This window comes from Xiphias gladius, chromosome 22 (assembly GCF_016859285.1).
Source record: "Xiphias gladius isolate SHS-SW01 ecotype Sanya breed wild chromosome 22, ASM1685928v1, whole genome shotgun sequence".
NCBI lineage: Eukaryota > Metazoa > Chordata > Actinopteri > Istiophoriformes > Xiphiidae > Xiphias > Xiphias gladius.
This window is the reverse complement of record NC_053421.1, coordinates 12908635-12925122: the sequence shown is the minus strand read 5'-3', so window position 1 is coordinate 12925122 and position 16488 is coordinate 12908635. Positions and strand designations below refer to the sequence as shown.

At 39.4% G+C, this 16488-nt stretch overlaps 1 protein-coding gene across 2 annotated transcripts in view; it reads right to left on the bottom strand.

Moving 5' to 3' along the window:
• The window catches only part of LOC120784309 (F-actin-uncapping protein LRRC16A-like), a 69242-nt gene that overhangs the window by 16435 nt on the left and 36319 nt on the right, over positions 1-16488 (bottom strand). For both annotated transcript variants that reach the window (XM_040118008.1, XM_040118009.1), the window contains exons 8-20: positions 16193-16266; positions 15911-15986; positions 11809-11897; positions 10889-10983; positions 9638-9724; positions 7884-7987; positions 6725-6802; positions 6042-6118; positions 4536-4640; positions 4049-4118; positions 2214-2295; positions 1951-2050; positions 1569-1623 (exon numbers count right to left, since the gene is read on the bottom strand). In XM_040118008.1, coding sequence (XP_039973942.1) covers positions 1569-1623; positions 1951-2050; positions 2214-2295; positions 4049-4118; positions 4536-4640; positions 6042-6118; positions 6725-6802; positions 7884-7987; positions 9638-9724; positions 10889-10983; positions 11809-11897; positions 15911-15986; positions 16193-16266 — 1092 coding nt within the window. The remainder of the gene's footprint in view (positions 1-1568; positions 1624-1950; positions 2051-2213; positions 2296-4048; positions 4119-4535; positions 4641-6041; positions 6119-6724; positions 6803-7883; positions 7988-9637; positions 9725-10888; positions 10984-11808; positions 11898-15910; positions 15987-16192; positions 16267-16488) is intronic.

Here is a 16488-nt window from a genome sequence, read left to right as displayed (position 1 = left end):
AGTCCCAATGGCTCTGTAGATGACACTGTTATTGTTAATTACTATCTGATATCTCTATTTTGACCAGAGGTTTTATTCTTTTAAGGAGCTCTGTGAGCTCTCAATTATTAGTTTTTTTTTTATTTGTAAAGATTAATCTTGGTGGATTAGATACCTTTGCACTAATAAAACATAGAATAGAGTTTGTGTATCTGTTTATGTTCTGGCAGCTAGGAGCTATCCCAGGCTAAATGTCTGGACTCCCGCCAGGACGTGGAAACACAACAAGGTAAATGTGCCGCCTGGAGCCGTGTCTCGCACTCTGTATGTGTGAAAAGAATTGAAACTTACAGTATCTCTACAGGTCTTCACCTACCTCACATGCATACACACATTGCACCTGAGAGATATAAGACCCTAGGCCCCTGGTCTAAAAGAAATCTCGGTACTTTGAGTTTTGTTAAAAAATAAATAAACAATAACCTTCTGAGATCAGCTGTGCCGTGTGTGTTACAAGAGACTTTACTTTCTTTCATGTTCCTTCTTAAGTTTTTATTTCCTCACTATCTGCCATCTATACCTCCTGTCATCTACCACTTTAAAGCTCCTGCTTTCTCTTTTTCAGTACCCATCCATTAACTTTCTCCTTCCTTCATTTCATTGTGTTCCAGCATCCACCTGCACAGCCCGATAACTAACACACACACATATGCCATCTTCTCATGCACATAATGACACACAAACACACACACACACGCATGACCATAGACTACAAGCACCAGAAGACCAATCCAGCACTGAGCAGCTCAATAGCACCATCAGTCTAGCACATCAAGCACTGTGGGAGACGAAGAAAGGCAGACACCAGGGCAAAATTTGTTACAGCTCCCACGATGGAGAGAGAGATAAAAGGAGCGAGATAGATTGAGGGACAGGAAGGAGGGGAGATGACTCAAAGCCTGAGAAGATCGGTTTGTTTCACTGCGGGTTTTCTGAAAGGGATACTGAAGAAAATGAATGCTCCTCAGCATCTGTTAATATCATTATAATTTCCCATTAGATATTATAGACACAGTAGAGTTGGTTATCGTGAGCAGCCAGTAATATGTAAGGTAATAAAAGGTTACAGTACTTAGTCTAAATACCTGGCTCATAATCCCATGGGTCGTTTCCATGATGTACTGTACTGTGGTTAATTCCCTCTGTAGTGCAGTAACCCAGCCGCAACTAACTTTTACTACTATTTCGAAACTAACTAAATGACATCTACATTAGATTCAACAAAAAGTTACACCCAAGTGTTGATCCATTTCCATGCACCTTATCGTTTATATCAGTGAAATAGCATCAATATCTGAGTACAACTCTAATAAACCACACGGTTTCCCTTCAATTTGATCAACATATGGAAGTTCAATTCACACCACCCTCCACTGGAGAGGTCAGAGGTCAGCTGTAGAGCAGCTGCTGGAGATTCAGTAATTTGCTTCAGCCGATTGGATGCTTGCTGATGCAGGATTTGGAACTGATTTGGCTACAGCCCCTAACAAAGCCAAACTTCCTACGAAGGAAAGAAATAAGAAACTCACCGACTCCTCCTCTTGAATCATATGAACCAGGCTGTCCAGCACCGGGCCAAGGTTTCTAAGTCAGGTAGGAGAGAGACAGGAGGAGAAACTGAAGAAAATTCCCATCATGAAAATGATCTTCGCAGAGAGAACAATTGTTTGAAAACTGCACTGTATAGGTTAGGTACTCAAGTATACAAAATCTCCTGAATTTTATTGTTTGATGTTTTGGCCCAGTGACAGGCATGTAATGGAGTAGTCTTTGGTCATCCACAACAGACCAAGCCATGTCATACTAAGCCACAACCAAACCCATCCCAGGCCTAACCCACTAAGCTCTCTCTCTTAGCCACATACTGTACACATCAACTGCATGCCCTCTCCTCCTGCCCTGTATTCTTACTTTGACTTGATGTTGTTGAAGTTCTTGCCCAGAGAGAGGTGTCTGATGGACCGGTTCTTGGCCAACCACACCAGCAGAGTGGACAGGTCAGAGTCCAGGCCTGGAGGTACAGAAACAGTTTAGAAATGATAATAAGGTTGACTGATCTCTGCTGATTTTGGTAAATAGGTTTCCACCACTTTTAATTAACCAAGATTTTGGGTTTGGGTTGAAAAGTTCAGAAAATAAATGGTAAAAAAAATGCCTGGAAGCTGCCATCTCACCATTGTCAGAGATATCGAGGCTGGAGATGTTTGGGATCTCAGCAATACAACCTTCGAGGATTTGAGAGCCTCCTGACCGCAGCTGTAAAGACAGTACAACAAAGTACATTCAAGGATCTATGAATCTGTGTGCACCAGTAACAACAACAAAGCAGATGCTTTCAGACTAAAAGATACACAAGAATCTTTAGATGAAACATGCAACTAAAGATGGAATCATGTGGGACAGATTAAGAGTATGAGGCATAAAGTGATTAACATGGTAGTGCCAAACAACACTGTTTAAAATAACAACACAGATCATCAAGAACAACTGCAGCTGGATGGTGCTTGTGTTTGTAATCATTTCATTTCTTGTGAAATGCTGATGGAACAAATGGACACCAAGAAGTAGAAGAATAGGATCAGCAGAAAACGCACATGCAAATAAACACAAGGAAGAATAACATGTTAATTATCAAGAGCGAGTACATTGGTACTTACACAATGGCCAAGCTTACCGAGGCATTAGGGGGAGAGAATAGCAGGTCAGAGCCAAGCGGACAATTACCAACAAAACACACAGATGCTTAATGAACATACTTCTGTTCAGACACACACATCGTAGGCACACAGAATTTCACCGACACACTCAGCAGGGAGTTATACAGAGTCCTTAGTTTGCATGCTGTCAACCCACTCAAAGCACAGTTTTGGACTGCTTCCACCAAATGGTTCATTGAGGCTTTGAAAAAGGACGGAACACATCGTTTCCGCCCACAGCTCCAGTTTGAGAAGATTTCTATGGGAATCTGCAATTAGATTTCCTGTATAATTTGGATTCATGTGTTATCTTGAGCAATCCCATTGAATCTGCAGCAAGCTGTTCATCTGTTTGAGCATGGATGAAGGTGAGGAGATTGTGTGCGCATGTGTGTGAGAGTTGTGATGAAACAATTAGAGATGGAAGTGAACTATCCCCACCCCCCCGCCCTTGCTTCCCTCTGTTCATCTCTCCCCCTCCGCCCCTGCATGCCGTCTGCCAAGTATTCCATTATACCGCCTCTTAACAGTGTCACTGACCTGTCAAATGGTTTTGGAGTGGATCCTAAAAAGCTGACTGCATTGGATGAGTGTTACCTCCAAACTATAAAAAAAACACCCTTACCAAACTTTAGCCGACAAGAGCACTTATAGAAATGCTACTAATACTGGAAACAGGAATGATAAAGGAATAAAATCGAGAAAACAAAACCAGTGGCGCCCTAAAATCCACTGGATTACAACTGGTCTTTTGACAGGCTCCAGATAGCTTTCACTGTATTTTGCAACACTGTGCCTCAGATGTTTAGCCTAATTGCTGGACAGGCCTGTCTGCATTATCATCAGCATCACTGTACTTTGAATCTAACTGCAGCTGTGGCATCTAGGTTTACTCTCCTCTGCAACCAATCAAGAAAACACAGTAGTCATTGTAATCGCTGATAAATTTAAAACAACTCATCTCTAATGAAGGTTAGGGGCTTTATCTCATCACGTTAAGATTGGATTTTTCCAAATGTGTTCACATCATTCAAATATAAAACACATCACACAGTATCCATTTTGAACATGGTTTGAATAACATTGATAGGCTAATTTGCAAAACTAGAATGACTTTGATCCGGATCAAAGAATTTTTGGAAACCCCACCTCCTCAATATGAATCCTGGCCAACAAGTAAAAATCCCTAGTGCAGCCACAAGGCAATGATCCCTCATGAGCCAGGTACAAATGTACACATTGTAAGATATCTTGACTTTTAATAAAATGATTTTTGAGGGAAATGATGTGCAGTGTATCCCTGTGGGTCTCACCTCACAGCAGCTGAGGTCTAGTGACACATCCTTCAGATTGGGGTTACTGGCCAAACCAAGCAAGAGCGCTCTGCAACAATATTATTACAGGCAGTTGAAATTAAAAATAAATTGAAAGGTATTAAGAGATATAATTCAGTTTTTCATTGTGTAACTAAATGTGAGTAGAGTGGATTGCTTGTCAAACTTGTCTCTGTTTGTGAGCAACACGGTCAATATCCAAACTCAGAACAACAGTAATACCACTTTTAGTAAAAAATATTAAACCACGGTTCACCAGTTAGTTATGAGATGCTGTTCTCTCACTGTGATACAGTATAGGCTAACGAAGACAAGTTCATTTTTACTGTACCTTTACAAGCTTTAAATGGTGATATAGGTAGCAAAGTAAGACGGGGAACAAGAACAAAGTGTACAATCACAGAGAATGTGGGACATAAGAAGCCGCTCCTCAGACACATTAAATGTGAATGAAGCAGTGTCTCACTTGAGGGCCTCTGGTGGCAGCTTGGTTCCTGACACGTTGATGGAGCTGAGAGACATGGCACTGCTGAAGAAGTGCTTGAATGACGGAGGCACCTCTTTGCCTTTCCTACGGAGAGAGAGAAGGGAAATAAAATAATGCCAGACAGATACACCGTTGACCGACTTGACAGGTCATTTTTACAGCTTTTTTGATCTAATACCATATAAGGCTCAATGATGAAGTTCCTTAAGGTGACCTGAGATTCAGGCCAACATTAAGCTTTTAGTACTCTTGCCATGGCCTAAAAGCCTGTGACCCATTTTAGGTTTTATCTTCTCTTCAAGGAACTGTTTTAACTCCACAAAAAGGACACAGAGGGGATATTCAGAGAGGCAGAATCACTTAAAGTCTCAGATATACAGGAACCAACTCCCACCTCTGCCAGTGTGTGCACGCTCATTTGCTCACCTCCTCTACACCCTCTTTTGACCTCCATTCCCCTTTTTCATTCCTTTTATTTTCCCCTTCACTTCTACTACACTCACATCCTGCCCTCCTCTCCCCCATTCTCTGCCCCCAAGCCCCCCCTGAGACACACTGGAAAGAGATAATAATGGGAAGACAACTCCACCCACCACCCATCTGTTACACACACACACACACACACACACACACACACACACACACACACACACACACACACAGAGTAATTTAAACACACCAGCATCTTGCACGTCTGTGCACACACGTGTCATCATGTATTTCATCTTTCCTGTAATAGCACTTTGTCACCAGCAGGTGTCACACACCAACATACAGACTGAATTTATGGGTGAAACTGTCACTTCCTGTCAGATCTGAATTTGGAGGCAAAAGGAAACTTGATGAAGTGCTACACACTAAGAAACTCTGATGGGTTATGGACAAAAAGGTCATCTCACATCACGTACTTGATGGATGACAATGCACAAGAGATTCCTGACAAATTTTATATTAAAACAGCTTTGCAATTCAACTGATACAGATAGTGCAGGTCCGGATTTCACAAAAAGATGCGAATGGAAGTTGTGGATAGCCATGGATTTCATCTCAACTTGGATGAAGAGTTTTTTCTTGTTAAAAATTAAAATAAAGTATTTTGCAGTTTAATTATGAGTTTCAGTTTGGCATTTTCTTCGATTCCACTGAGGTGCCTTGTGCTGTTATTTCTTAAATCTCTTCACTGTTATATACACTATTATAACCACAACCGTGCTTTTGTAGCTGTTTAACCAATTCTTACTGTAATTGCCTCTTTTATTACACTTTTTTTAAAAATCATTTCTGACTTTTTTATTGTTAATCCTCTATTGTACAACTGTCTACCTTCAGCTGAAGCATGTGCAGTACCTCCAGCAGTATTTGGGAAATCACGAAAATGCACTCTTGATCAATAAACCTTGTAAGAAAGAGGCTACAGTACAACAACAAATTAATTTGCCTCCTCATTGTCAGGTAGCAGTTAGTAAAACCCTGATGGGTTCTCACCTGTGTGGGAAGACACTCTTTGACAAGTTGAGAACAGAGAGGTGTTGGACCGAACCTCGCAGCAGAGCAGAGCAAACCTGTAATACACACGCAATATGTAGCTAAAACATCTAAACTGTGCAAACTGAAGTATTTTTTGATTTGTTATTTTCAATTACATTTTAAAACTTTTATTTGGAAAAGGGCTTTAAATGTCAATGACTTTATTTATTTATTTATTTATAACCACAAACACTTTTTCTTTGCACCTTCTAACCCTGTTGTGTGTTTACAAGTGTGAAACTGTATTTTTATCTGGCTGCACACAAGAGAGACAGAATATGATTTAAGAGCCAATCAATATCTTCAGTGACACGCTGACAGCTGGCTACATCTCAGACTAGTCAATAGGCTGTGTTTGGCTCTCAGACCCACATCAATATATCACATACAGTATTCAGACCACTAAACAAGCAGCTGACAGAAACACAGATTAAATGGGTGTATAAAACATTCCCTGAAACACAGACGTTAATGGCTAGCACTTTCATCTTACGATGCTGTACAATGAGATAGAAGTCTAATTGCAAATTTTTTATTCATGGAAAAACAAAAATCTCTTATTTTGTGGGGCCTCATTATTATATACTGTAGCTCCTCTAAGCAGCAGGTAGGGTATCATATCAGTGTGCCTCCCGACTCACCTGGTCCAATGAGCAGTCAGTGTTGGAGAGGTCAAGGGTTGCCAGGCTGTTGGGTTGACCAAGGAAGTGGCAGAAATGCTAGAAACAGAGCATAAAACAGAACACAGCACAGAGTGTTACAAAGGAGAATGTAGACGGATTTGAACATTAATCTGTAATGTATGTTAGAGGACTGATGTGTTCTTGTCTTCCTCTCCTTCCTCATCCATTTTCATTCATAATTTTCCTGCTGCTCGATCATTTTCTGATTTCCCACATCAAACCTCTAATCATTTGCAAATACATCACCATATCTCTCCAATCGGTTGTTGGATGCTGATCATAAAGTATAATTGAGATTCTGTTATTCAGTCAAGTTAAAATGAAAACAATAATGGCCTTTAATTCTTGTTTTGGAAAAATACCCATCCATTCATATTCTAAACTGGCTTATTCTGTATAGTGGAGTACAAAAAACATTATTCATCTCTGTTTTTGGAAATCTAGCTTGATCTAGTAATAAGAGTAAATGTTCTCCTGCAGACTTTAAATTAAAGGAATAGTTGACTATGAATAGACATGACTCGCATGTCTGTGCTGTAAATATGCTGCCTGTTAGCTTAGCAGTGGAAATAGCTAGCCCTGCTCTGTCAGGCAACAAAGTCTGCCTACCAGCATCTCTAAAGCTCACTCCTTTAGTTAGTGAGCTGTAGAGGCTGGCTGTTTCCCCCTGCTTCCAGCTTTTGTGCTACATGTAGGCCAGTGGTATCGATCTTCTTATCTGACTCTGGCAAGAAAGTGAATAAGCATGATTCCCAAAATGTCGAACTATTCCTTCCAACCAATTTTACTTTCTGTCACTGTCACTTTTACTTTCTGTCATTTTCTGTCAATGATTACTTTCTGTCATCATGTTGGGCAACATGATGATTTGTGTCTATTAGACTGGATTCTGATTTGTAACCCAACAGTAAAGAGTTTCTCCCACTTCTCTTTATCTCTGCTCTGAACAGATGTCGAATGTCCCAGGTCAATGCTCTCCTCCAGAGTGACGTGCTAACGGTTTTATAACGGTCTGAAAAGGACTCCACATAACTGCACCACTGAACTGTTTCAATCAAATAGGTGTTATTAATACCAGCTCTAAGGGGGATAACTGTCTGTGTTTGTGTGTACGTACCTGCATGTCGTCTCCTCTGAGGATATTCCCTGAGAGGTCCAGATGGACCAGGCTGCTGGGGATGGACGGGTTGGCACTCAGTGACTGGCAAAGGCTGTTCACCCCTAAAACAATACACACATACACACACACACACACACACACACACACACACACACACACACACACACACACACACACACACACACACACACACACACACACACACACACACACACACACACACACACACACACACACACACACACACACAAACAGTGTCAGCATTATCTCAACCCTCAAATCTCCCCTTGATGTTTTGACAGTGTATTGAAGGAAATAGCAGAGGAAATGAGAAGTGGGTGAAGACAGGAAAGAACAGGGTCAGAATGTAGAGTGAATGCATGGAAAGTGAAAACAGTAGGCCTTCTCAAGGTTGTGTCTGTCATGCTATGTTGAGGATGATCCTTTTCCCTTTTTTTTATTTCATGAGAAAATTTATGAAAAAAAAGTCAATAAAGGCATCATTCTATAATGAACAATTATCTAAATTCAAGGTCCAAACAGCCTCAATACTTGAGTATTTATTTGAGAAGAAGAAAATGTATATGTATGCATGTCTTTGCATGCATAGATTTTGACATACTGTTTTGACATACAGTTGACATGCAGTTCATAGAACCGTTGACCCGTGTCACATCTATGGCTGACAAAGTGAACTTACACTTGTCCTGGCTCTGACTCTGTATGGCAGTAAATCAAGATGTGACTGTCAAGTGACTGATTTGACCAAGAAAGACAGATGAAGAGAGATGAAGAATAGTGTGATAAAGGAAAAAAAATGAGAAAATCAAACAGGAAATAATATAGATGATTAAGAAAAGGAACATTTGTGGTATTCAAGATTTTTGCATTAGATGTGAAGGATTCAAAATACTACCAAAATACTAAAATACAAAAGATCAAATGATTGATCAGCTGATTTATTAACTACATTAAAAAAAAACTCAGTGTTAAAAAAAGAATAAAATGTCCTCAATCCTCTACTTTTGCTCTGCGCACTGGGGGCTTTTGGGCGTTTGGATCACAGATCAGGCCTGTAGCGAGATGAACAGGGCTCAGTTTAAGAAGTGCTAACCCTAGCCTCTCAACAGTACACTATGGAATATGATAGCTCTTTATTGATTGCCTAAGAGCAGAGCATGTTTTCACTGGGTCCCCACAGATGGTTCCTGGTGCTGGAACATTTACTTTGGATGAGAACCAAGAGGAAATTTTACCTGCAAGTGACTGCTGACAACAGCCACAATTAATCTTGAAATTACGATGAGAATAACTACAAATTCTCTGCAATTTTTTTTGCAGCAAAGCCTCTGCACAATCAGCCCCTTCATAGCATTTCAATAATGAGCACTATTGCAACATTTATGCAAAAGAAAACATGCATACTGTTTACAGATTTTCTTCGTACACTCACAGATTACAAATACATATTTTTCTTTCTCTCCCTCTCTCACTCACAGTGTTAATACGCCGTCATTAAGTGTCATTAGCATCCCAGTGGTAGGTGAGATCCGATTAGTGGAAGATGTGAATTGCATCAGATCACAGGAGAGCATGTAAATCAGAAAAGCCAGCTGATCACAAAGCAGCATGTATATTATTTTTTAAAGAATATCAACCGACTTGATCTCAAATGTTCCTTAGTTTCTATTCACCATTCACCAGTTTTAGCAGCTTTATTTGTACAAGTAACAGGGGAAGGAAGCACATACCTTTGGGTGATAGTGAGGTTTTGGAGAAGTTTAAATGCTTTAGCCCCATATGAAGTTTGGCAAACTGAGCACCCAGGCAGGAGATACCTACAATGAGAGAGGGAAAACAGAGAGAGACAGTCAATTCTGTCCTATGGGGCTGCTGTAGCTTTCTTTCCAGTCACAGCCAGTTTGACTGTATCCACCTTTCATCTCAAAACCACTAAATACAAAACCACTTTTCACCTTTATTCAGGTGTTGCATCTCTGCTTAACTGTTCTGTATGTCATTACCCAACATCACTTCTACATTAAAATCCACCTTCATTTTAAAAGAGGTTGCCTGCATTATCAGTGGTTTTTCAAACACAGTAGAGATTCAGCATTCACAAACCCTGCTTTAGTTCCTGAAGGAAAACAGCAATGCGGCTGAGATTATTTTCTCATGTCTTTTTTGGAAAAAGAGCCTCCTTTTCCAATTAACAATATCTTTAGTAAGTAATCAGTCACAGTGACTAGTCAACAGGACAAACACTTCATTCTATAGAAACACCTAAAAAGGCTAATGAATGAAAGTCTATCTACGCAAAATGACATAAAACCAAAATGGCAGAAAATATGGGGGATCTATTTAAATTAAAAAAACATTCAACATATCCATGTGGTAAATTTTACATGAGAACAAATAATCCAGAGATTGGTGAGCCCCAGAAATCTGTCGTATGTTTACATGTGACTGCCTGAATATTAGGTGGAATTTATCTTTAATTTATGTGTCCTGGATAGAGGGACAGGCCTTAGGATACGGGTGATGAAATATTAAACTTATTGCACTCACTGCACTGTAACAAGGGAACAGTGCAAACTGTATGTATGTATACATATATAGATATGTCTATAGATATATCTATATCTATCTCATACACATATATACACACATATATATACACATACATATATACATATACACATATACACATACATATATACATATACACATATACACATACATATATACATATACACATATACACATACATATATACATATACATATATACACACATACACACATACATATACATATATACACACATACACACACACACACACATACACACACATATATATACATACATATATACATATACATATACACATATACATATCTACATATATAAATATACACATATCTACATACCTTTCTATCTATATATTTATATGCAATAGACCACAGATTGGACATTGGACTAGATCAGTGCAGATATCATACCTCTGTCCTCCAGTGGGTTGTTGGCAAGATTAATGGTGGTGAGTCCTGAGCTGGGGTTGTGGGCCAGGGCAGCAGCTAGCTTCTGGGCAAAATCACTGTTGAATTTGAAAGAGTGCATCCATTATGTCTGCATGACCAATGTACTGTACATGTGCAACCTATCAAAATGCTTTGGTGACATAAATATCCTTATCCAGCCATACCCAAAAGCAGGCCTGAATAGAGGTGTAATAAAATGCTGCATTAGCACTGTTGCAAAAGACAGAATTTTTATGTATATTTTGCAAAGGTCACTACAAAATGTGTTTTGCAAGACTAACATCTTGTGGAAGAGTAAAATAAACAGAAACTGGACCCAGAAGTGTAATATACAACATTTTCCCTCAGAGCTGATAAAAGTCAATAGCCCTCCATAAAGTTGCTGTAGTTGTCAGTAAATGTACAGAACATTTTTATCTTTTCAACTTCACATTGGTTTTAAAGTCTGAACTTTGTTATCTCAACAACAGCGGTGTATTTGTAAATGTGTAACATTTACTTTGGTAAATGAACAGAGTTTTCTCTTGCTTCGACATATAATTAATCATTTTATTAGAAATATGTTCAATATTGTCTAAAATTAATTCACACTAAATCTAAATCTAACTTGACTATAGTTTGACATTTTATTTTAAAATCTTGCAATTTACTATTGCATTTCCACAAAGTTAGGGGGATAGACAGATTGATGAAACTTTTAGCCGCTAGAAAGGGTTAATCTCCAGGAAGTCCTGGATCCTATATTTCCTGTGATGCAATGTAGTGTCTTCCATTGAACCCTTCATGACTGACAGGCTGAGTAGGACTCCTCGTTACAAGTTAGTTGACTTTGACATGTACAATTATTGAAGTGCCTTTTTAGTAGTTTTGCATCATCTTACGTTTTGAGTCCTGCGTTGTCCAGAACCAACTCTTCCAGTCGACTGGATCGAGACACCACCCGGAGGATCTGTTCACACACATCTGCAGACTGAAGACACACATGCACATGCATGAAACTGATGTCAGTTAAAACTTTTGTTATACATACTGTACATTTGTAGGTAGTATGATTAAAAAAAAAAGAATTCACTACAGTCTTTGTGTTAGTGCTCTATAAAACAGTAGATATTATGAGTGATATGAAAGGTGAAAAAAGTCCCGCACAACAGCACAGCAGAAGTCTTATCTCACTGATCCATTTAGTGCTTTTGTTCATCACTTTTAATCAAAAGTATTAAAAAAAGATACTAATTAACTGAACCAGCTCTGAGGCTTAAAATGCTATTTTAACAGGAACAGAAAAGCTTGTACTGAAACATTCAAGGTCATGGGAATAACACGGAAATTTACTTTTGGGACACATGATTTCCCGCAAGCTGTACTGTAGAACAGAGCAAAAAAAAAAAAAAAGCAGCATACAAGTAAGTTCTCTCTCTTCCACTTGGAGACCATTTATGTGTGACAAGGAGAGACTGGTGAGAGCAACTTTGGACACCTAAGAAGGAGAAAGATGTCTCGCTTCTGTGGTCTCAGCACCACAAGAGGGGAGAGCAAAAGCACTCATATTTAGATCAAAATGAAAAATTCAACAGTTGGATTTCCATGCCCTTCCCAGATGTTCACTGACCCAGTTCACTGTGTGCTGTGTCATACTCAAACGTGCACACCCACACATTCAGTTTTTGCTACAGTTTTACAGTAAGGCTCTAATTATCTGCACTGACTCACAACACAAACATTTTCCATCATAATAAAATAACTTTACTGGATCATTGTATTGCTGTTATTCTTTGTGACTGACATTCCTGCTCTAAGGGGTTGTTTCTCTCAGCCAGCTGCTTCAGTGTGGCCGAAACACTGGCAACATTGTCCCAGACAGTTACCTCCATGGCGAAGTGGAGAGAAAGAGGGGAGAAAAGGAGAGAGATAGAGAGACAAGAGGGAAAGATAGAAGAAAGGGACTGTTGTTCACATGTTTACTCTAAGACACTGAGTATTACAGAAGAGGAAAAAGAATGACGTACAGCAGTGAGGGGTGACATTCTACACAAAAAGGAGATATGAGGGTAGTGAGGGATGAAATGGAGAAAAAGAGGGGAGAGAGCAGTCAGTTGTAGCCTTGCAGAGAGGCAGAGAGCATACAAAGAGACCTGTATTTTCCACAAGAGTCACAACAAAACTGCTGGGTGACACTGGCAGCATGTGTACTGCACCATTTACCACTCAATAAATAACAGCCTTGTCATGCCGTGCTGCTCTGACCCTAGGTCCTGCTGAAATATCACAAGCTTTTACACAGGCACAGATACACACACAGAGAGACTCAGACACAGACAGACCAGGACACACACACACACACACACACACACGCTGTGTGATCATGGAGGTAATCAGAAGGCATTCCTCTTATCACTGCTGTCTTCCTCTCTCCCTCTCCTCCTTTCTTATTTACGCCGCGGCATCTTGATTACACCACAAGACAAACAGCCTGATTGGACTGAGGACGAGCAGCATAATCTTTCACTGTGAAAGTCGCCTGTGTGTGTGTGTGTGTGTGTGTGTGTGTGTGTGTGTGTGTGTGTGTGTGTGTGTGTGTGTGTGTGTGTGTGTGTTATATTATCCAGTCCACTGCACTGAGATATTCCTGATCTGATTGTAGAGATTTTTAGACTGTATTTTAAGCCTGAGGTTTGTGCATTTAATGTTCCACATCTCCCTCTCCCTCACCTTTTCTTTTCTTTTTCTTTATGATACACACACGTTTTTTTTTTTTTTTGATATTCCTAATGTAACTGTATGGTTCACCAGCACAGATACAATGGTTCAGGCTGATGGGCAGTCTTGAGTTGAAGTTTTGCATGTCAAAAGATTTGGCAGGAACTTAAACTGACTTACTACTGATTGTGGAAAGTAAAGACTGGTTTCCTGAGCTTGTTTAGTTCCTGTCCTGTCTGTCTCCCACTCTGCCTTCACTCTTTAAATCTGAAATCTCTAATATCCAAATACCTTCTAACTAATTTCCTTATTTATTTGACATCTCTCCCTCTCACTCTTTCCACTGACCTTTACGCTGACCTTTACGTTATTGTCTCACTGCCGTTTGCTGTCAACACTTTCTCTCTTTCACTTTGTGTTCCATTCTTCTTTCTAACTTGTTATTGTTCCCATTGGCACAGGATCAAAAACAATTCAAAATCGTGCTCCAGAGCACATCCTTGCAGCCTTTGTTTCTCCATTTTCTTGATTAGCACCAGGGTAGAGAGGAGGGAAAAAAAACAACAACTTTATTTTCCTTAAAAACACCCAAAGCAGACTCTGTCACACTATACGCTAAGCAAATAAGCAATCAAACCCACATCTGCCTCAAACACAATTCAAACACTGTCCAAATACAAGAAGTAGCATCGATGGCTAACATTACCCAAATACACTGATCAGAAAAAACATCCACTCAAACATTACTAACACATAACCCTATGGATCCGTTATAATACACACTAATCTGGGATAGAAAACACACGTTAGACACACGCTGCACATGTGCTTGTGTGAGCATTTGCAACTAAATAGGCAAAGGGCATGGGGAGGGGCAGGATTTTAAAATTCAATACAAAAGAATTGTCTGTGATGGAGGCATGAGATAATTGTTTGGACTGAGGAAGCTGCGTGTGGTAATTGGTGAGACTGAGCGAAGCCTCAAGACAGAGAGTTAGTAATGGAGTGCAGCAGGGGGGCAACAGCCTGAGACAATGGATTGGATTAAGAGTGTTATCAAACGAGAACATTGGACTGATCCTCAGTCAACAGACAGGAGAGACGATGAAAAAAAAAAAAAAAAAGGGAAAATATTTTGTACAGTCATATACATACAGCTATTTACATAGTTAGGCAAAGGTAGAATAGAGGGAGAGACATACATGGAAAAGTTGAAGCAGATGGAGAAGGACACATTAGACATAGAGGAGACAGATACTATAAATATATAATATAAGAAGAGAGAAAAAAACAAAAGTATAAGGCTTAAACAAGTTAAACGTGTCAGTACAGCAAAAACAATTTGTTGCTTAATCAATGAGTCAATAAACAGCAATTTTGACAATCGATTATTTGTTTTAATAATCTTTAAGTCAAAATACCAAAAATGACTGGCTCTAGATTCTCAAATGTGAATATTTGCTGGTTTTCTTAGTCTTCAATGATATCAACTTGAATATGTTTGGTTTTATGACAAAGCAAGCAATGTTAATACCATACTGTAAGTGAACTTGGGTCCTGGGAAATTTGGCATTTTCTTATATTTTATAGACTAAATGATTCATTCATTAATCGATAAAATAATCAGTGGATTCATCAATAATTAAAAAAAACTTAAGATGCAGCCCTACATGTCAGATAAATAACGTAGGCTGCCTTTTGGATGACCAGCGGGGCGACAGCCGTGGCCTTTACTTACTGAACTCACAAGTCCCATAACACAGTGCTTGAAAGCAGACAAAGCAGAAACCACTGCAGCAGCTCTTGTACTGGAGCTGGAGCACCAGTGCAGCAGTAGCGAAATATGGAAGTGAGAAGCAGGACCTTTACAAAAGTGACAGGAACGGAGAAGAAATGACAGATAGGCAGGGACAAACACAGTGACTCTCCACACTACTTAACTCTGAGATGGGATTAAATCTGGATTATCTTGCCATTTTGTTGCAGCAGACTAACAGTATTTTACCGTTTATCCAGCATGATTTAAAAGATTGTGATAATATGTGTACTGTGAAAGAACTGTTGGAATGGGAAATGAAAGGTAATAAAACCTATTTTTTGCCTTTGGTGTTGAGGGACACACTACTTCTTTATATTATTATTATTATTTATACGATTATAGAGACGTCAGTGCTTTTAGTTTAAAAAGACAGAGTTAATGAGGCAGTGGGTAGAAGAAACAAGCATGGAATCAAGTTGGGGGACAGTGAGAAGTATGAGAAGAGGATGGAGAAAATGAGAACTGACCAGTTTGTAGTCCTTGGTGGAGAGCTTAGTGAACCACTGGTTAAACTCAAGGACTGCTATTATGGCCACCAGATCCCTGAGGAGGCGAGAAAAGGTCACAGCTGCAATAAACATTCCTCTTCATCAGTACTACCCCAGACAAGATAGTGACTTCAGCATTTTTATGTTACAAAATAAATCATGTCCCACCTACACTACCTCTCTTTTCTGTTGTTTTGTGCCACGCGGCCTTTATGTGTGTTATGTATTATGTTGGTGTTCTATGGTAACATTTTGACTCACCTGTTCTCCAGATGGCTGAAGTCCTGCAGGTTGAGTTCTCTGGTGTCTTGTGTCAAATAGATAGTGTCTACATCCTGGAAAGGAAACAATTAATCACAGCTGATGTTAACAAACATGACTGTTATTAAAAAAAAGTATCTGCTGGCTCTCAATGAGTCATATAACAAGAAATTGAACCGAAAAGTTGAAATATATACAGCAGAGAAAAAGACATTCCATTTTGGACAAGAAGAAACAAGAACATGGAGAAGATCTTGAGAAATATAGAGATATGATGTAAGGGGTCATATATTCAT